The sequence below is a fragment of the Mastomys coucha genome, unplaced genomic scaffold, assembly GCF_008632895.1.
Source record: "Mastomys coucha isolate ucsf_1 unplaced genomic scaffold, UCSF_Mcou_1 pScaffold21, whole genome shotgun sequence".
Classification (NCBI taxonomy): Eukaryota; Metazoa; Chordata; class Mammalia; order Rodentia; family Muridae; genus Mastomys; species Mastomys coucha.
Window position 1 is genome coordinate 81,755,832 of NW_022196904.1, and position 22,402 is coordinate 81,778,233.

The 22,402-nt window shown below is 40.4% G+C and overlaps 1 protein-coding gene across 2 annotated transcripts in view; it reads left to right on the forward strand.

The window, feature by feature from the left end:
• The window catches only part of Prcp (prolylcarboxypeptidase), a 47,954-nt gene that overhangs the window by 7,772 nt on the left and 17,780 nt on the right, over positions 1-22,402 (forward strand). For both annotated transcript variants that reach the window (XM_031387392.1, XM_031387390.1), the window contains exons 2-3: positions 17,142-17,282; positions 21,084-21,185. In XM_031387392.1, the coding sequence (XP_031243252.1) occupies positions 21,090-21,185 (96 nt within the window). In that variant the 5' untranslated portion in view covers positions 17,142-17,282; positions 21,084-21,089. The remainder of the gene's footprint in view (positions 1-17,141; positions 17,283-21,083; positions 21,186-22,402) is intronic.

Consider the following 22,402-nt stretch of genomic DNA (forward strand, 5'->3'; position numbering starts at 1 on the left):
GGAGAGTGAGGCTGAGTGGAGTTAAGGGCAGTAGTGAGGCTGAAGGACTTAGGGGCTCATGGCAGTAGTAAAGAGCGATGGCTGACGAAAGTGGAATGCTTGACACTTGTTGCAAGGTTGGTGTGACCAGGGATGACACAATCGAGGATTTGAAGAAGTAGAAGACAGAAAAAAATGCAACAAGACACATAAGAGCACAATTCTACAGGTGTTATGTGGAATGATAGTAAGCAAGGAGGTGAAACTGCTGTGGAAGAGGAGATGTGAACTGGGTCACTGGTGATTGCACAAGACAGTTGGCAGTGCTGTCTAACTTGATGATGACATTTTAACGCAGGAATTGGGGAGGAAGAATAGAGACAAGAATAGAAGCAAGGAGAATACCAACCCCAACTCAGGGGTATTGGGAAAGAATTGAGAGAGACAGAATTTGGGGGTGTTTGAAAGGAAGTTAAAATTACAGAAATCGGCCCAGAATAGGCATTGGCTCCGACCCTTTGACGTCTCCCCATGTGTCTGCTTTTAGTCCCTTCTGCCTGTAGTGGGAAGACATTCATACACTCACTTCTATGGTTCCCCACGATTGCTTTTAAGCTGTTCTTAGGTCCTTAGGTGGACTCTTTGAACCCTTCCCTGCCCATCTCCATTTGCTGCTCCTCAAGTCCATGCCTCTTTCCTTCCACCCCCAAATAATCCCAACAGTAAATAATAGACATGATTTGAGCTAGTACTATGTGCCAGGCAGTATTCTAAGTACTTTATATATATTAATTTATTTATTCTCAAAGTGACCCTAGCTGTGACATCTTGGCACTCATGCCTCTAACTTATTCATGGGGAAACTGAACCACAGCATGTTATCTATTTTAATCCCCGTTCCAATCTGCCTCCTGATATTTCTCTGTGACATTTCTTGTAGGTCTTACTCAGAACTAGTCTCATCTGGTTAGATAATTTAGTCTGACTTTCTCTCTGCAGTCCAATTATTACAAAACATTTGATACGTATATAAACATCACTTGTGGCTTTGGAGACCGCAGATTGACTTCTCCTAAAGAGCTTATTTTCTGCTTGGGCAATAAAAATATGACAATTAAGATTACAGCTGAGGGACTGGAGCAATGGCTCAGTGGTTAGGAGCCCTAGCACCCACATGGCTCCTCACAACCATCTAACCCCCAATCTCAGAGGCCCAATACCCTCTTCTAACCTCAAAAGGTACTTCACACATGTAATACACCAACATACATGAAGGCAAAACCACTTATACACACAAAATAATAAAAAATTTACAACATGTAGTAGTTACCTTGAAAGAAATAGTCGAGGGTGGTTGGGTGTTATGCATGTGTGGATATAGGGAGTACAGCAGTTGGCAAAGCTAAGTACAACAGTGTTTTGTGTGCCTGTGTTTGAGGACAGCTTCTCTGAGGAAAGGACACTGGACCTGAGCAGAAAGAAGACTTTAAAGCCTGAGGTGTCTGTTACATTGGGCTCTTCTTTTTCTTCTACTCTTGGCTCCTACAATGCTTGAGTTGATTGCACCTATAGTCTATTGTTTTCATTTGTGTACCCCCCCCCATTATTGTAGTTCCATTGATGTGACACCCTAACTTCTGGAATACAAGAGCAGTTGCTTGTCCTTGAAGATCCCTTTGCATTGTTGTTCTGTGGGTCACATTAATTATGTAAATCAAGCTGCTTTCCTGCTCAGAATGTGCTCTGGCTCCTTATTGTTTTCTGTATTAAAAACACTATCCGGACCTGTGTTGATGACTAACGCCTGTAATCCCAGCATTGGGAGACTGAGGTTGGAGGGTTGTGAGTTCAAGTCAGCTTGGCCTATAGAGTGAGACCCTGTCTTAGACCAAGGGAGGGATGGGGAGAACAGATTCCTGTAGCACTGACAGGTTTTCACTCTGTGGCTGCAGCCCACTGTTAAATTTCTAATCTGTTCTCCACACATGTTCATTCCTTTCCTGGCTCTGTTCGGAAGCCCACATTGTTCCCTTCAGTTGGCTCTGTTCGCCTTTCCTGCCTTTATCATTCTCATCCATTCATTCTTGTCTAAAGCTCCATCGAAGACACTGCCACAGCCAGGAGTCAATTCAAAATCTGGAGAGTATGGCTGGCCAGGTCTTTATACTTTTATGGTGGCTGGAATCTTTTTCCTTCCTTGTGTTATGGTATTTGTTTTATATCATTCTAGTAATGCCCTGCCCCCTATCTTCCTTAGACAGGTTCTCAGTGCATAGTATAGGTTAGCTTCAAACTGTGATCCATTTGTGTCTACATCCAAAGTGCTTGGATTACAGGTTGGATCACATCTGACTTCTGACTCGTTTAAAAAAAAAAAAAAAAAAAAAAAAACAAACATTGTCTTGAAAGCATCCATGTTCTCCCGTGGGATGCTGAGTATTAGCGTTCTTAGGATGCTGTCTTCACAAATCTTCTTAATCTGTTTCATTTGCCTTCCCTCTTGTCCACTTCAACAGACAAGGAAGTAAGGAAGAGTTGCGTGTCTGGCGATGGTAATAGTTATGGGAGTGTATGTCCCAAGGGTCTGTCCCTTCTTGATGAGCACATGAGAGGAGGTCTGTTTCTTTTCATTCTGTTCATTTCAGTAACCTGCAAGCTGCAGCTAGAATTTTATTTTGATCCTTCTTCCAGCTTGCCTACAAAGAGATTCAGAAGGTAACAACTTAATTCCAGACTTTTCTTTGGTATACAGATGGTGGCTGTAGAAAGGGTAATAAAATGAAAATATTAGGGAAAATGTGGGCCGAGAAGATACCTCACTCAGTTAAGTGCTTGCCTTGGAAGCATTAGGACCAGAGTTTAAACCCTGGAACTCATGTTTGAAAAAACAAAACAACCAAACCGTGAGTGTGGTGACCTGCATTTGTCATTTCCAGCCCTGGGGAGTGGAGAGGGGTGGATCCCTTGCGCTTGCTGGCTAGCTCGACTTGCCGGTCTGCCAAACTCCAGGCCAATGAAAGACCTTGACTCAAAACAAGCTGCATAGGTTCTGAGGAGTTATGTCTGGCTTCTATACTGGGTGCACATGCATATGTACACATATACACAATAAAAGAAAAAAATGTCTTTTTAAAGGTCACTGTTGGTTGTGGGGGGTTGTTATTTTGTTTTCTTTTTAAAACATGGCTTCTAGGAATCAAATTCTGGTCCTCATGTTTCCAAGGGAAGCACTTAACTGACTTGGGGTTGGGGGTGGGGCAAGAGCATGTGTGTGCATACACACACACACACACACACACACACACACACACACACCTTTTTTTAAAGAAAGTATTTGTATGGTGGTTAATTGTTTCTCAGTCAAACTTATTAGAGAGTTAAAGGAAACATGATTTTTATTTTTCATTTACAAACTATGTCTAATTATCTATAGATCTTCATTTGCCCTTGCATGTATTACTAACTCAGGTTGCTCTGCCATGCTACCATTGGTGAGAAGTCGTCTCCAGCTGTCCACACCTCCGCCCAGCCCAAGACGTTGTTCTTCCTGATCACATTTTATAGGCTGACACATCACTTAGGAAAAACCAGGTTGTTAATGCCAGATTCTCTGGGGGCATTCTCAGAACTGTGCTGCAGTCTGGAGATGAGAAGAAAAACTTTCCTTTTGCTTCCTGAAGGTCATCTGCAATAAATTGGAACACAGAATGAATAGGAGAACAGAGACTCGCATGTCTACTGACATGCATAGTTGCATAGGGAAATATCACAGGACTACGGCCTCTGATGATTCAATATGATTCAGGTGCTTATTCCGAAAGGGGTTAGAGAGAATGCAGACAATTTTGAGGGCTCCTAATTCTGGAGACAGAAATTAGTTTGTAAAATTATTCTCTTTGGAATTAGAAGAAGCCTACAGAACAGACTATCATGTGGCAAAATTTATTCCTCAGCCCTCCTTGGTTACAAAGAATGAGACTTGGGGTGAGGCTTTGAAGTATGAAACAGTGGTGGAGGTTCTGTCCAGGCACAAGGTCTTTCCTGTATTCAAGTCTACCTTCTAATTCCTCTTTCTTCCCACTATATTATAGAGCATTTGTGGTTTTGAGAGGGAGACAGTGCTCTTCAAATTTATCACTATGTTTGAATTAATATCATTATCAATTCATATTCCTTCCCCAGCCGTGTGTGGATGTGCGCATGCATGTGTGTGTGTGTGTGTGTGTGCGCGCGCGCGTTTGAACCTTGATTCAAGTGCCACTTTAGGAAAGTTTTCCATGGGAGTCCACATATGATAAAAAAAAGGATGCTATATGTCTCTACACCCTGCAAGTTTGGGCACCGACATTGTGGTTTAATAACCCAATTTAAATAAGGAACTGCAAGCCAAATAATGGCTCTGACTCACCAGAGAAGAGAGTAAGGAAGTACTAGTATTCTTTGTCTTTTTTTCCTATGCAGCTTGAAGCAGGGTCATGCTGCAGATGCTGTCCTTTTAAACACTCGGAAACTTGTGCCACTTCCTGACACTGCTGGCTTCTTCCTGTGAGGGAGCAGGTCATGGGACACAGTATGGAAAAGCAGGGGTGACAGTTTTTCTTGTCCTTGGTGCTGATGGGCCTCTTATCCCTTGATCATTGTTTTTCCCTGGTAATGAGACATTCAGGCTAAGAGAAGACTTCTGTCTGCCTCTCTGTGCTCTAATCTTTCAGGTAAGTCATGACCACTCTTTATAAGGCAAGAGTTCTTGTGAATTGAACCTCTTTTCTCATTGGAGTGCACCTACCTCCATCTTGATTGTCTGTGGCCCCGGAAGGTCTGCTCTAGAACCATGGCTCATCTTTCCTCACACACACCTCACTACTGCAGGCAGCTCTAGCTGATGATATGCTTTCCATGGCTTGACTTTAAGTTCTAAATCATCTGACCTTGGCCCTCGAAGATGTCTTGACTCTCCACCTTTGCTCAGCTCATGGAGAGCTGAGATAATATTACATGTGACTTTTAAGCATGCACACACACATATACATATATGTATATATAATCTGTCCTAATCTGCAATACTTTCGTCCTTCCCAGATGAAAGTATTGCAGATTAGGACAGATTATAGCAAAGATTAGTGTTATGGCCCTCCTTTCCAACCCTGCTCTGCTGTTTTTCATGTGTCTCTTAGCCTAGTGGCTCATGTTTAGGATTGGCTGATTTCATCATCATCACACCTATCCCCCAAGTCCAGTCACTGGAACCTTTCAGTTTACATAATATCCTTTCTAGTTTATAGCAACCTCTTCGGCTCCATCCCTTCTTTTTTTTTCTAGTGCTGCCCAATCAGCTTAGGACCTTACTGCATCCTAGGCAGGTGCTGCACCACTGAGCCACACCCCAGACCCAGTTCATGCCACTTCTTTACATTTCTCGGGGTTACTGCCTGTTCTGTGTTATTCCAGGTTACATTATCATAGCCTTCCGGTCTCTCTGTTCTTCTAGCCTCAGACCTGCTGCTTCTCTCTTCTAATCCAGCCTTACTGGACCCTGCTTCAATCCTAATTCTCCTAGGAGACTTTCTCCAACTAATCCCGCCTGGTGTAGGAGCTATCCTTCCCCACAGGGCCCTGGAATTTACTGTCTGTGGCATCCGTTTCTTTAAATGTACTCTAATTTGCAAGGACCCCCTCCCCCAACTTTACTTATTTCTTGGAATATGATTTGACAGGTAGCTGTTCTTTATATAGAGCTATACTCTTAGGGACATAATGGCTCAGGCTATTTTGACTTTCTACTAAGATAAAAATAATTTGAAAATCTGTAGATTGGTTTCTTAGTATTTAAAAAATGCTAAGACCCACTAAATTGATTTTATAGTCCACTGATGGATCATAGTCTCCATTTTATAAAACTCTGTCTAGCTCATACAAAGATTAATGCTTCTCATGATGGAAAGATAAGGCTGGGTACAAATCTACTACGGGGTGAGCATAAGGTATTGGAAAAGAGATGTGTGTTGCAGGAATTATAAAAAAATGAATCCATGCTGCAAGCTTGCTTTCCCGCCGGGCCACGTTTTTGAACCAGTACTGTTCATCCTCAATACTAAGCTCCAGAGGGTTTTTGTTATTTCCTCCCAGCCAGCTACATATCGCTCGCATGCAACTCTTTATACACTCCCACAATCATTCATCTAAATAGAGCCTATTACCCAGTAAGTAAAGCCTGACTCTTAAGGCTTTAATATCCAATCAGATTTATATAAGAATAAAATTACAATTTACAAGATGCCAATTCAATAATTTTAGAACCATATAGTAAAGACAATATTTTAACCTAGTTAATCTCATTTTGTAAAAACCTGCTTGGTTGTATAACCTCGTGGGGTCTGGACCATCCCCATCGTCTGCATCCATGGTGACGACCTCTCCTCCTGCTCCTGACCCTTCTCCTCCTCCTGCTCCTGACTTTTTCCCTCCTCCAACTCCAGCTCCACCTCTCTTTTCCTGTTCAATCACAGGCCTGTCACTGCCCTAATGTGATTGGATAGAGAAAATCCTGTAGCAAATGTGAGCCTGGGAATTCAGAGGAGGCAAAATTCTATGGTGAAAACAGCTTCCTTCGCAGGAAGATGGTTCTGTTTGAAGGAGAGACTGCCATGTTTATCTTTTAAACGAGATCCACAAAGAAAATTAAGGGAGCCTCAGAAGCAAAAAGAGTCCCTCACTCTAGAGTATGGGTGAACTTTTTCACCAGCATTTTGTTACAACTAACAAAGTTCACTGACAATAATTTTATAAAGAGATTTTAAATAAGGATGTTAAGGTGTAAGTGGCCAGGCAGTAGTGGCACACACCTTTAATCCCAGCACTTGGGAGGCAGAGGCAGGTGGATTTCTGAGTTTGAGGCCAGCCTGGTGTACAGAGTGAGTTCCAGGACAGCCAGGGCTACACAGAGAAATTGTGTCTTGAAAAACAAACAAACAAACATACAAACAGACAAAAAGGTGTAAGTGGGAAGATGGTGGCAGAGAGGGGAGGAGAAGATGGGGTTGAGGGAGGCTTAGCCAAAGCTGAGATGCATGAAAAGTCAAAAGCAATCCTGATACCTGCTAGGTTCATTTAAAACTTTAAAAAAGTTTGAATGGAGGTATCGTGGGCAAGTGGATAATGCTACTGTCAGATGCCAGGTTTTCTAGGTGAGAATCCCAGTGTCAAGAGTAGATTGTCTCCCTATGAGTTGGTCAGGGTGGCCCTTAAACTTTCAAAACATTGTAGCTAAATGTTGGTTGCACACCACAACTAGATTATAAGATCCCGTAGCTGAAGAAGCCACAGGTGACTGAAAGGGGTCATTCCCCAATGGGTGAGCTCTGTGAGGTCAGAGACCGTGAGAGGAAAATGCCACTTGCAAATAGTGGTAATTTCCTTCTCATTGAGGATGGCCAGCACTGTAATTTTGAAGGGAGAGGTCCCTTTACTAAGTATAAATGCTAACGTAGTTATTATACCTTAGGTTACCTCAAAATGTGACACTGTTTTCTCTATCTTGGAGTTTATAATAGCATAGGTATAAGACATGTTTATTTTCTTTTATTAGAGCACCGAGGATGAAACCTAGGGCTTTGTACATGCCAGGCTACCCTTGTTTGATTGACTTCTGTGATTATCTGTCAAAATAAAACTGGTGTACTTGTGTGTTTACTTTTCCTGTGGTTTGTCACCAGACAGGAAGCACTCTGGTTACCGCACTGACCATGTACATCTTGTTCATCCGTACATCTCTGCTAATTGCCGCACAATGGTTATTCAAGGAATGCTTGTCTGGTGAAATGTGTTTAGCTAGTGATGGCCATTTGTTTGTACATCCTATTAGGTCTGGGCAGCTGTCATCAAAGATGCTGATGTAGTGCCAGAGCACCTGAAAGTAATCAAAGGAAGCCACTGGCTCTCTTTTGAACTTGCTGCTATTGTTCTGGGGTTGGGGTTGAGCTGAGGATGTCCTTTTTCCCTTCCTTTATCTTTTTCACAGTGCTCCAAACAATGAGTGGTCTGTAGAGTGTATTTTTAAGATGATGAAAAGAAATCCCTGGAGGTCTTTTATAGTGAATGAGTATTGAATTTGACGTTGGAGTTCCCCAGAAGGAAAAGCGTGCAGGATTGCTTTCTTTAGTTGTTTCCTTTGGCAGGTCCCGTTCATGTGGGGACTTCGTAAATTTCATTTCCTCCTTAAGTCCTTTAAAAATCATGCATTTCTTCAGCATAACAAAATATTGTGTTCTGGCACAATCATATGCAAGGGGAGCATTGTATGCTTTCTAAATTCCTGTCTGTCATAAGTGTGATTGGCAGGGGGTTCTCGCCTGGTAAGGATGATTTGTATTTTTGTGTTATGGCCTAATACTGTTCTTACATGTTCTTCCCTTAACACATGCAGTTTCTTGCTTGAGGATAAAGGTCAGTGGTAGAGCAATTTTCAGGCAAGCACTGTACTTGCTGCCCAGCCCCCATCTGTTTTGTCAGTGACCATACTGAAATAAAGTTTATCACTGTCCTAGTCACCTTCCTGTCCCCATAGTGTTCCTTCTCTGTGTTCATGTCACATACGTTCATCCGTCTATATAGACTTTTGAATCTAGATTCTGCATTCAAGAGAAAAACAGGCAATATTTGTCTTTCTTTTTGTCCACATCACCTTCTCTTGTTTTCTGGTCTCTTTAAATCTCCCTCATCTTCCTGAATAATCCCTCTTTCATTTTGTGTGTGTGTGTGTGTGTGTGTGTGTGTGTGTGTGTGTGTGTGTGTGTGGTATGTGTGTATGAAATCTAGGTTGTGCATATGATAGAAAACAAGTAACATCAGAGTCTGATATATCTATTTCACTTAACCAAATGATCTCTATCATTCATTTCTCTGCAAATAGTATAATTCTGTTCTTTATGACTGTATAAAATTTCCTATGAATGTATACAACATTTTTATTATTCATCTGTTGATGAACATCTTAGCTGATTCTATGTCTTAGCTATTGTGACTAGAGCCACAGTTCCCAAAAGAAGAAACATGAATGACCAATAAATATGTGAAAATATATTCAATTAGTCTGTGAAAATATGGTCAACTTCCTTAGTCATTATGAAAACGTACATCAAAATAACATGGAGACTGCATCTCAGAATGGCTGTTTGAAATGGAATGTGTGAAAGAAAACACAAAATGCTGGCAAAGGTGGTAGCATTTACACTACTGGTGGTTATGAAAATTGGCTTTTGGAGCATAGAACTATAAGCCCAGAAGTGAAAACAACCTTTCACTTCTGGAGGTTACAAGTCCAAACAAGATGTGGACAGGACTAGGTCCTTTTGGGGGGCTATCTTAGTTACTTTTCTATTTTTGTGATAAGAAACCAAGACAAGTTCTAATAGAAGAAAGGGTTTCATTTGGGCTTATGGTTTCAGAGGCTGCAGTGTCCTTGATGGTGGAGCAAAGGCATGGTGGCTGGAATAGCTGAGAACTCACATCCTGATTTGCAAGTAGGAGGTAGAGAGAGACACACAGTGGTAATGAGTCCTGTCTTTTGAAACCTCAAAACCCACCTTGGTAACACACCTTCTCCAAGGCCACACCTTCCAGTCTTCCCAAATAGTTCCACTAACTGGGGACCAAGTATTCAAACATAGGAGCCTATAGGAACCATTCTCACTCAAACCAGCACGGGGGCTCAAAGGGAGAGGATTTTTGGTTTGGTTTTGTTTTTCCATGCCTCTCTCTGGCTGCTGGGGTTCACTGGTAATCCTTGATATTTCAGTTTGCAGCTGTTTGGCTCTGTTCCACTGCCATGCAGCCATCTCCTTGTCTATGTCTGCACATTGCATTCATTTTGTGCTTGCGTCCGTTTCTTCTCTATAAGAATGACTTCATCAAGACCTCAGTTCCACTGCTCATATCTGCAGTGATCCAGTTTCCAAACAAGGTCCCGTATAAATCAGGGAAGCTATCCCATCTTTGGAGGGGATGCTACTTAATCCAGCCCAGCTTCCCTAGTTCAATCTGTGCTAGTGAGGCTATGGCTCTAAGTATTTCCCTAGTTTGTACTTTCAGGGAACAGTGAGCAAGTCAAATTATATTTCCTATATATTTGTCAAACTGTATGCTATGTGTGGAATTTAGGCTTGGGTACTATATTTCAAAGGGGATATTAATTGAGCTAGGGTGTGAATAGTGTTTTGAGGACTTTAGATTATATGAGAAGTAGAACTGGATTGTTTGGATGGAGAAGATTTGGGAAGTGTCTACAGCCCCAGGGCTGAAGGAATGGTAGAACGGAAGGGTGGGTTGTAAGCTACATATATCATACCTCTGTGCAAAATGTGTGGTTAGTTTTCAGGTTTTAGTTGTTGGGGGTTGTCTTCATCTGTTTTCATTACAATACATTCTAGCCTCCATTTCTGGAATGTGGCATGGCATATAATTATAATAATGGTATAAGGAGAATGTATATAGGAACATTTAGAATAAGAGATTATAAAGGAAGGGCTGGTTTGATGGTTCATTAGTTAAGAATGCTGGCTGCTCTTCCAGAGATCCTGAGTCCAGTTCCCAGCATCCACATGGTGGCTCGTGACCCACCATAAAGGGATCTGATCCTCTCTGTGGCATGTGGGTATACATGCAGACAGAGCACTCCTACATAATTAAAACAAACAAACAAACAAATACATTTTTATAAATGAGATTATAAAGGAAGAAAAACAGTAATGTCATTTTATATTTAATAAAACAGGAAATATAAACTTAAATTCTTGCTTGGCATCATGTATAGGTTTTGGCTGCTTTTGAAATGCTTGTGTGTTGTGTGTGTTTGTCCTGGCAAGAAATTTACTCTTCAGAATGGAATATCTTCAATATAGGTTGAAATGCTGTTCAATAAATGCAGGAATTCATCTAATACCCCTCATTGGTCTCATATATATATATATGTGATATATATTATATATATGTATACACACACACACACACACACACACACACACATATATATATATGGAATTGTTAGATTAACTGCTGACTTAGCATTAGACAAACAAAAGTCCCTGTTTCTAGCCAGTGAATGGTACTTGCATTTGTCTGTGGTAGTGAAGACATGGGTATTTCTTACTGCGTGTCAGTCAGGAGTGATGATAGTAACTGTCTTGCCCACCATCCCTATCATAGCCTCTTTATAAAAAATCTCTACCTACTGTGTCGAGCCTTTAGACAATGCGGTAAAGCTGTCTGCACAAATTGGATCTTGAGAACTGTGCACTCGGTTCTCACTGTTTTGGGGCATGTTCTTCTTGGAGTTGAGTTGGCTCTGTTTTCACAGCAACTGCAGAATCTCTCTTTCTCTCTCTCTCTCTCTCTCTCTCTCTCTCTCTCTCTCTCTCACACACACACACACACACACACAAAAGTAAAAATATTAAAAATAAAAATAGTGCCCTCAGCATTTAAAAAATAAATAAAAGGAAAGCTCATAGTTTAATTTTTCTTAAACAAAGTTGTACATTTAGTAAAAGAACATCCTCCTTAGAAACATGCTGAACTATTGCTTTAGGAGTACATTTTATTATTTATAATGCACCTGCCTTGTACAATGGTATTGTGGTAGCTACTGCCATTCTGAGTTGCCCAAATGGCATGAAAGCAAAATATTCTATATTTCTCTTATCTTTCAAGCTAACAGTGAGCACAAGAAGCTGAATCCCAATTTTTTTTTAAAGGACTACTCCTGTAGTGGACCACTGTTTTTGTTTTCCTTTTCCTTGCCATTTTTGTCTCACCATAATATTTTATTTCTATGAATCTCATTTTAACAAATAAATATACTATTTTTATAAAACATAGTATAGAAGGAAGGAACTGCTTTTTCTCTCCTGCTTATTATAGACAAAAATATGTCAAGAATAATGTGTTATGGCATTGCAGATGTAGATTAGTGGTTAAAAACACTAGCTGCTTTTCCAGAAGACCCAGGTTCAAATCTCAGCACCTATGTGGTTACTCAAACTCCATGATCTAAAAACTCCAGTCCTAAGGATCTGGTGCCTTCTATATCCCTGGACGCTGCACTCACATGGCATATAGACAAACATTCAGCCAAAATAGGCACTCAATTAAGATAAAAATCTCAAAAAAAAAAAAATCCCTTGAAGATGACTAGGGTGTCCTTGTGGACTCTAGGACGTAGTTTTGTTCATTTTGTTTGTATGTTATTTTGTTTTTTTAGTGTGTGCTAAGCAAGTATAAAATCTTAGGCTCAGCCCTGACACCAAAACAGAGGGTGCTAGCAAGACTTCAGCGTTTGGCAGTGAAGTGGAGAGAAGAATAATTCCTGTGTGTAAGATGCATCTTCCTCTGCGTTTCTCTGCTGTTACTGCCTTGTCATCCAGGAAAACCATTGCCTGTAATTCTTTCAGTTAAATTCAGTCCCAGTGCTCCCTGTCTTCCTATTGTGTAGACAAATGCATGTAGAGTGTTAAGCAGGTTTTGAACTGCTTTGACACAATAAGGTAGAAACAAATAGGGAGTCACTCCCAATGATTTGATTCATAAGACTTGTCATCGATACCTTCCGTTCTTGCTCTAGCCCTGGGAACACCAGAGCCTGTTGTCTAGCACTGACTCCAGATACTTCACAGGGGTCCGCCTTACATTCCATGCTCATTCTCAATTTTAGCTCTTTCTTTGAGAACTTGTATCTTTTCTATTTGGAGATGTTCTTTCCTTCAGGAATCAAATGTGCTTGGGAACATTGTCACATCCTATTTGAGAAGCTACAGCAATGCCACAATCTCTAAACACATCTGCAGCACACACATCTGAGTAGAGGGAGATCTTCACGTTCTCTTCTCCGGATTAGGGTTGCACACACGAGAGCATCCCTAAGGCATATTGACTCATTGGAAGTATGAGTCTGGTTACTTTATTTCTTCCCTTCTTTTGTCATGTTTATCTCCAAGGAGACCTTTTCTATCTTTAATACAATTTCTGCCTTCAGTTATTGTATAACTGATCGCCTAAATAAAACTGTCATTCAGTGAGTTTCTAAAATTTCAGGCTGTTGAGAAAGTGTGATTTTGTTTTTGTTTTTGTTTGAATCAGTTGACTTAATGGAGCGGAATGTGACACCGTAGTAATGACCATCATCAAGATCAGCATAAGGACCAGCATTCCCTGTGTTTTGGAATGTGACTTAGTAAACAACTTATGACTGTACCCACAGATTTTAGAGGGAGATTTTTGAGTGCCCCCCCCCAGTGAGGGGGAAAGCTTGTTGTTACCCTACCTATAACTAACTGTGTGCTATGAAAATAGCAGATAGAGCTACAGCATGTCAGAAGCAGAGATGGGAAGCAGGGTTTATCACAGCATGTAGAAAGAATTGTGTTTGATTTCTGTTGGTCATGTTATTTGGAAATCATGTGGCTTCTTTGAGGATCATTATCCTTTCAGAACACTTTATGAAAATATCACAGATGGCTGGAGATGGCCAGCTGATTGATAGCATGGAGCAGGAGCTTGTGTTCCTTCCCATCCCCACTGTCCCAAATTGTCAACAACTGTGCTTAATAGATTTCATATTACTTCTGGATATATGCTTCATGCTTGAGCAGTTACAAAATGCAAGCAGGTATCTTTGCCTCTGTGGATTTCATTTAGAGGATATCCTCTCTCTGTCTTTCCTTACTTGCTTACAGATCCTTTCCATGTTTCCACATGAATTTAAGCAGGAAGCATCTTTTGGGCCTCCCTCCCTCCCTTTTCTCCTCCCTCCCTCCCTCTTCCTCTCCCTCCCTCTCTTTTTCCCTCCCTCCCCCTTCCCTTCTTCCATCCCTCCCTTCCTTTCTTCCTTCCTTCCTCTCTTTCTCTCTATTTTAGAAAGAACCGCTGTGCATGACCAGAAATGTGCCTCCTTTTCCAGGTCATGCCTGTGAGGCTTTTGGGGCACTCTCACCTACTTAGCCCTTTGCACTCAGCTTGCTTGGAGCAAGCAGATAAGATTGGCCTCTGCAGTCCCTTCTTTCATGCTGTGATTTCTAAAGTCTCCACTGGAGGCCTTGGAAATGGTGTCTCAGTCTGGACTGCAGAGGGCACATTGATCCTTTGTGTGTGTGACCACCCGGTACTGAACCCTCAGTTCTGTAGCTGCAGTTGATGTTCTTGATGATGGGATAAATTTCCAGGAGGGTGCTGGAAATTTGTGTTGTGCAAATGACCTTTATTTCACAATATATTTATGGCTTAATGGTTAGGAAAGCCCTTGGGGGGCTGGGGAGGGGGAAGCTGTTGACACTGTAAGAATAATTCTTGTAAATCAGACAGTGGTGGTGCACACCTTTAATCCCAGCACTTGGGAGGCAGAGGCAAGAGTAATTCTCACTGAAAAGCTTCATTTCCCTCTTAGGATCTAGTGTGCTTCAGACCAGGCATGTCACTCTTAATACTGTCCTTTCCAATCACAGAGGTATCAGCCTTCACCATCCTAAAGGCTCTTCTCTCCTGTAGTTATATGTGAATATTACCACTGTAAGAGGTTTGATAGTTATATTTAGGTGGTAGTTCACAATTTCAAAAGGTTAAAAAAAAAGGCCTTAAGAATATATCCAAAGTTCTACATGTTTAATTTATTCTTTTTTATTTTTGACATGGTTTGGCTATTTTGTAAAGTCCGAGCACTTTTTATATGTTATTTTTTTCACTGTAGATGAAACTTTAATTCATATAATAATTCATTTGTTTATTCATGCTAGAGTAATTCTAAGATGATAGTCAGCATTGTAGTCTATCTCTTAAACCGTTTAGGGTACACTCTTAAAAAACAGAAACATTTTCTTATGTAGCCAGGATAAAATGGCTACTTCTAGAAAGTATTTAGCATCATTACATTTCTTGTCCAGAATAAAAATTAACTCAATCACTCCAGTTTATCACTTGTATCTTATTTGTTCAAACTGGGGTCAATCCTGGATTGCACTCTGGTTATTGTGTTCCTTAAAACTTACTTACTCTAAAGCAGTCCTCTGGCCATGGATTGTCTTGTAATATGTCCCACCCTCGGATTTGTCCAGTTGTCTTTTGGAGACTTCTGTTTACTCTGCTACCTCGGTACGCCCTCCTTTGGGGTAATCTAAAGTCAAGATTAAAATAAAAAAATGGAACAATTTTGGCAAGAATGAATCATAGACTGTTGCGGGTCCACTTAACTCCAACAGAACTCAAACACCAGGTCAAGGCAGATGGCAAAAATTTATTGTAATCAAGCTGCTACTGATTGAGCAGAGCCACAGAACAGGCTAGGGAGCTAAACTGCTACCCTGAAGGAACATTGTACATCATATTTAAAGGATGAAACCATAGAGAAATAGGGAGCTGGCTGGGCGGTAGCACTGTTCCCATCATATTTTGACATAAGGGATTGAGCAGGGAGTTTCCATCAATCAGGATAGGAGCTGGGTCCCAAACCTGGGAACGTGAACTTAGTTTGATCCTGCCAGCAAGATGGAGAAGTTGTCTTTGAGATGGCTGGACTCCCTACAAGTTGTCTGTGAGATGTTTACACTCACAACTGTTCACAACAGGAGCTGTTCAGCTCTAGGGAACTACTCCGCTTCCCCAGGGCCTGAGACCTTGAATTCCCCCTAGGACTAAATGGAGTCTGAAAAGGAAATGGTAGTACTAGAATAAGTTTCTTTTGCTTGTTCTCAACAAGACGATATGTGGGGTTTTTTTGTTTTTGTTTTTTTACATTGTATGCATGAGAAGATGTCTGTGCCCTGCCTACCCAACCATCAGTGATATTATATTAAGGTGATGTTAGCCCAGTGCTTTCCTGTAAAGCATTACACTAGAGACAAGAGTGTACTTTGTGATATCAAGATGTGTTTTATGTTACTGTTTTCTTTTCCTGGTGTTTTTAAATACCATTAATAACTCTTATCTGAATCAGGGACTTTGCAGAACTATTGTTTCTTTAACTTAATCACCTTTCTGCACTAGCTGACTCCTAGTTAATAGCTCTTTTTCATTTGGGGACCATTTGATACTCTGGAAGATAGTACTATCAAAAAGGCAGCTTTGCTATGGAATCTTTAACTATTAATTCCCAGTTTCAAAATAAGGAATTAATTTACGGTGGCTCAATTGTGCTAAGCCTTTACTCACTTGTGTTGACATTTTAAATGGTGGCAATTGAACTTTTCCCTTGTTTGAAGATTTTCCTTATATATTAGTGGCTTACATGAATTGAATATTTCAGCCAATTAAACTACTTATTTCTATGGCCAGTTTGGTTTTTGCTAAGCTTATTAAAATGTGAGCTATAGCAGATAGTTCCTTTGTCGCTGACCTCTTCCTTCATTGGCTGATGCAACTCTGTTGTTTTTAAACATGCCTTTGCTCCCTTGTGTGGTAGGATGTATTGACCTATCCTGCAATTTCTCTGTCCCAAATGTCATTCAGTCACTTTGGTAACAAGCCTTAGTTCCTCTATTGGCTCTCTTTTCTTTGAAATGGTTAGACATCAAAATCCCAACATTTGGAATGTCTGTTGGTCTTAGAATTACTCAGTTCATAGATCTTTTCAGTGTCTAATTAGTTCTTGATTTTTATATTAAAATTTGAATAATGAAAATTCAGATAGTGAAGCATTATGAAAACTAATGGGATGTGTTGACTATTTGACAAGTACCATATGTTGTCAGTACACTAACAGTAAGTATGAGAGGTGATGTGTATGCCCAATTTGCCCACTCTGAAATATGTCCATATTTTATCATATCATATTTTACACACCATAAATATATAGTTTTTCTTTTTCCATAAAATTAATCAGATAAAGTTAAATCAAATTTTAAAATTTTAATTTGACATTGTTTTTAAGTAGCTACTTGATTTTATAATTATATCTTTTCTTTTGCACTGAAAATCTTGACCTCCATAGTATCTAAGCAAAGTAATTTCAAAATGACACTAGTATTAATAAGACCAAATGAACTTTAAATTTTCTTTGATTATTTTTATAGTATAATTTGATTTCTGTGGAAGAATGCTAGTTAATTTCATTTACTTAATGTTAATTTCAATTCCTTTTCCTTGGAAAGGAAATAATGTCTTGACTGTTTTGTTTTTAATCATAGGTTGACCATTTTGGGTTTTCTGACACAAGAACTTTTAAACAACGGTACCTAGTCGCTGATAAACACTGGCAGAGAGATGGTGGATCAATACTTTTCTACACTGGTAATGAAGGGGACATTGTCTGGTTTTGCAATAATACGGTATGTACACATTAGTGATCTGCTGAAATAGTATCTCTTATAGTGGTAAACAAGAGAAATGCTTAGCAGTATAGACGACCAAGAATTACTGTTTTAATTATTCTGTTCTTCAAAAGAAAAAGGAGAGTGAGCAAGATGGCGCAGCTGGCAAAGGCTCATGACCTGACTTCATCCCTGAGCCCTGCTTGATGGAAAGCCAGCTCCTATACGTTCTTCTTTGATGTCCTCAAGTGTGATATGTCATGTGTCCCTCCCCAAATGAGTACATACATGAAATGGAAACTAAACTAAACTAAACTCAAGAGTAATAGAAAGATGGCAAAAGTTCATGAGTGAATGAAAAATGACAGTGCTAGAAATTCAGAGCTAGCCTATGCTGCTACCTAGTTCAAGGTCAGACTGAGATACATGAAATCCTGTCTCAACGAAGACAGACAGACAGACACGTAGACAAAATTACTTTCTTGGGGGAAATTTAGTTATAACATCAGTGGACAACTGTGTATCCTTGGCATGATTATGGCCTATAAAAGGTAAATGTAAGGCTAGGAATGTTTTGTATTTAATACTGTATGTTTAAAGTGAAAATTTGTATTGTGTGTATAGTAGATGATCAATAACTATTTACTGAATTAATAAGTAATGCTGAAATGGAACCAATGCAAAGAAAAATATAAAAGTTTGACTGTCCAGTTGGATGGGGGAGATAAAGTAGCCGCAGTTTCATCGAGTTTCCTGTTCTACCCGTTTTTAATTTGTTAGAATTAAAATAGTATAATCTATGAACTTGCTTCACTGACTTAATTTTCTATCATCTTTTAACAATGTACCTATTAACAAGACAGTATAGAAGGAACACAAACAGTGCTGTGACTAGAAAATGTCAAATGTCTCCCCAAGATGCTAGGCTGTGAACTCCTGCCGGGGAGGGAGCAGTGCCTTCTCAGTGCCAGTGCCCGGCAGAGCACCATTCTCAGGGGATTATGAGAAATGTTTGCTGAACTGAATTCAGCTGACAAGAAAGATGTGACTCTAAGTGTACAGTTACTGTCTTACTCATTTATGATTACTTTCCTCAGATGGCCAAGACCCAAATCGCCTGGGCATGGGGGTGCACCCCTCTGAGGAGCACTCAGGAGGGTGGGCTACAAGTCTTTTCTGCTTCTATAGTGACACCCAGCCTGCAAAGCCAAACAATCAAGAGAAAAACAAATAAATAATTCAAATGTCAGGCGGTGGTGATGTATGCCTTTAATCTCAGCCCTTGGAAGACAGAATGGTTCGAGACCAGTCTAGTCTACAGAGTGAGTTCTAGGACAGCCAGGGCTACACAGAGAAACCCTGTCTCAAAAAACCAAAAAAGTAAATAAAATAAGATAATAATAATAATAAAATAAAAATTAATAATTTAATAATATATATACTTAAAATAAAAGAGCTCCGGAGAAAAGACATGAGGCGAATGTCCAGACTCCTGGGGCTGTTTGTGTAAAACAGTTCTGTTTTGTCTCTTCCCTTTTTGATTTGCTTTTCATTTGTTTGGGGCAGGGTCTCTATGTAACCCAGGCTTTCCTGGAAGTTGCTATCTAGACTAGGTTGACCTTGAACCCAGAGAGCTGCCTGCTTCTGCCTCTGCTTCCTGAGTGTTGGGATAGTCTTTTGTCTGGAGCCACTCTTCTCTGCCTAACCGACAGGCCAGTACCTCTGCTTTATTTCAGGTCGAGAGATGTTCAGTCTTGGGACCCCAGTGCTCCTTAGGCTCTGCAGGCCCCACTGAACACTTGCTGGGTATCCACGTCCTCAGAGAGGTGGAAAAGAAAAACAGTTTTAAATAAGTGTCCAAAGCAGATGCTAGAAGGGTGGATCCAGATGTTCCTAGCCCTTGGCATCTTCCTGTTAAACTAAAGCATTTCAACTGGACGTTCACTTCTGGACATTAAGTTTTAGAGAATCAGTGAAGACAGATGGATGAGGCTTCCATTCTGACTGCCAGTTTGCTATTTCAGTTGAGCAAGCCATTAACTCAAACCTTTTCGCCCAGTGATATAGTAAGAATGCCTAGCTCCCATAGGTGTGAGGACTAAATAATAAGATTAAAGAACTTGCTGGTATAGCTTGTTAATCCATGGTCTAGTCTTCTTTTGAAAGATAAAATTACCCTCGAAATGGATGCAGGCAAACAACCACTAATCACATCTTTTATGGGTTCCTTTAACGCTGCTTCCTGTCAAAGCCTGAGACCAACTCCACAGAGCTCTGTTCCTTCTCTTAAGACATTGCAGTCTGGTGGTGTAAGGCACACATGTGAGTTCCTGCTGCAGCAGGTACAGGAGCTCTTTGCAGCACTCTGGTGTTGAGGGGACAAAGATGGCTAGCTCTGCTGGGCTGGGGCATGCAGGGGAAGGTGGCATGCGCTGGGTGTGGTTGGACCTGGAATATGTGACAAGAGTGAACAGCTCCCTGAAAGAGAAGTGGGGGGTCTCAAAAACCACAGATATCCACTATCCCTGCAGGTAGCTCCTCTAGTTTCTTATAGATTGGTCAAAATAACCAAAGCCATTTTGAGGTTCCTATGCCTCATTTGGAAATAGTAACATATTAAACACCTCCAGCATTCACCAGGAATTACATGGCTTTAACCTATGCTAAACTGCCCAATGTCAGGGTTCTCAGCTTCCCTAATGCTGCCACCCTTTAATACAGTTTCTCAGTTTAATACCGTAAAATTATGTTTGTCGGTACTTCATAACTGTAATTTTGTAACTGTTACAAATCATAGTGTAAATATCTGATATTTCCTGTGATCTTAGAAGACTTGTGAAATATCTCCCAGTTTGATATCTCCCAGTGGTTTCAGCCCACAGGCTGAGAACTGCTGATCTAATCAATTAATGCTGTCTGCCTTGGATGCTTTCTTAGGAAGGATTCAGAGGGTTCTGTCCAGTCAAAGGGAAAGAGACAGCAAATGATTAGTGAGAAGCCAGCAGTGTGGAGTAAGGACGTCTGGTGGCCTTGGTAACTGCCTGTACTTCAGGCTTGGCCGTGCCATCTGTGTGAACACTAAATCCACAGTGCCTGATTTTTGTCTATTGTGCTAATTAAGTGAGTTATCACATGTGTGGTTAGAACAGTATCTGACACATTGCAAGCAGTAATTAATAACAGCTGCTGTTAGATACTGTTGATTTTCTAATAAATTAGATTAAAATCCCAAGGGGGTTTTATATGCTTATTTATCTTTTAATTTCTTTATGTTGTCTGTGTATGTCTTTGAGGCAAAGATATCTTTACCTCCTTCCTAGAATATTAACCACAGTGCAGTTTGAAGACTGATATATAATATTGACTCAGTATCAGAGAGTCAGGATAAGAAGAGATGAGGTGACTATTAGATGAACACACTGATCTTTTTTTGTTTCTCTGTAGTACACTATGATATAGCTAGTATGGATTTATTTATTTATTTATTTTCCCTGTGGAACACACATACATTGCACAGTTTTGTTTTGTTTTGTTTGTTTGGGTTTTTTGTTTGTTTTTTTGTTTTTGTTTTTGTTTTTTGTTTTTTCGAGACAGAATTTCTCTGTATATCCCTGGCTGTCCTGGGGACTCACTCTGTAGACCAGGCTGGCCTCGAACTCAGAAATCTGCCTGCCTCTGCCTCCCAAGTACTGGGGTTATTGCACATTTTTTAGAGGGTTCTTTCTGGTCTGGTCTAACATCTATTTCATATAGTTTGCAGAAGTTCAGTGTGATGTTTTATGGCCCAATTTGACTTGTGAATTTGTAAACTCTTCCTAGGGGTTCATGTGGGATGTGGCTGAGGAGCTGAAAGCTATGCTGGTGTTTGCTGAGCATCGATACTATGGGGAGTCCCTTCCCTTTGGTCAGGACTCCTTCAAGGTAAGTATACATTTTTCCGTTAAAGATTTTGGGTACCCTTTTTGGTAGCTATTTGTTTAAGTTTAGAACATTTTATACTCAAAACAACATGAGATCACTTTAATTTGAAGTGCCTGAAAACTTAATAATTTGTACTTTATCTTTCCTTTATATATAATTTGTACAAAATGAGAATCTTCCTTTCGATCTTTTTGTGCCAAGGATCAAACGGAGGCTTCCTGTGCACAGAGCAAACATTCTCACTAAGCCTTGTTCTCAGTCCCTACCCCGAGACCTTTAAAGCCATGCAGTCACTTTTAAAAAGAAAATTCAGACCTATTCTACCTATATAACTGTTTTGCCTGCATGTGGCTGTGCACCATGTGGGAGCCTGGTGCCTAAGAAGTTCAGAAGGGTCCAATTCATCCCCTGGAACTGCAGTTATGGATGGTTGTGAGCACAGTGTGCATGCTGGGAACCAAACCCAGATCCTTTGCAAGAGCAACTCGGGCTCTTATCTGCTGAGCTTCCTCTCCAGCTCCCTATCAATGGTTCTTTCTTTGGTTTTGTTTGTAGTTCTGAAGAAACATGTTCAAGGCAAGGGCTTTACCCTCAAGTTCCATGTAGAGTCCCTGCTAGTTAAAGTTCAGTCGTTCAGCCTGGCTTCAGCCAGGTCACTCTTACTCCATTGGTGCACACAGAACAGGGAATTCTCATTATTTTAACAGTGTTAGTAAGCAATTCTGCTCTGTAAATAACGAACTAAGTTATTGTTCTTACCTCAGGTGTAAACGAGTATGCAAATATATGAGAAGGAGTTTTCAGTAACATATAAAGTATAAATGAGGTCATATTACTTACCCCTGGTGTTCTCATTAACCCTTCCCTTCTTACAGGGGCCCTTGGCCTTGGTCTTTGTCAGGCTTTGTACTTAGTGAGCTAGGATAGTTTTTCCTCCACTGAATGACCTGATTTTCCTCATGTCCATCTAGCTATAATAATTTCCCACATATCCTGTTACTGATATTTTCCTTAGGGAACTCAGTTTCTAAAAGTTGCCACTATTTTTATGTTTTTGAAATTGCTTGAAAATATGACAATAAATACTTCATTAAAATGTTTGTGCAGTACCTAATGTCTTCTATCTTATTCAGTTGAGTGTGATACTATCTGTACTGGCTGGTTTTGTTTGCCAACTTGACACAGGCTGGAGTTATCACAGAGAAGGGAGCTTCAGT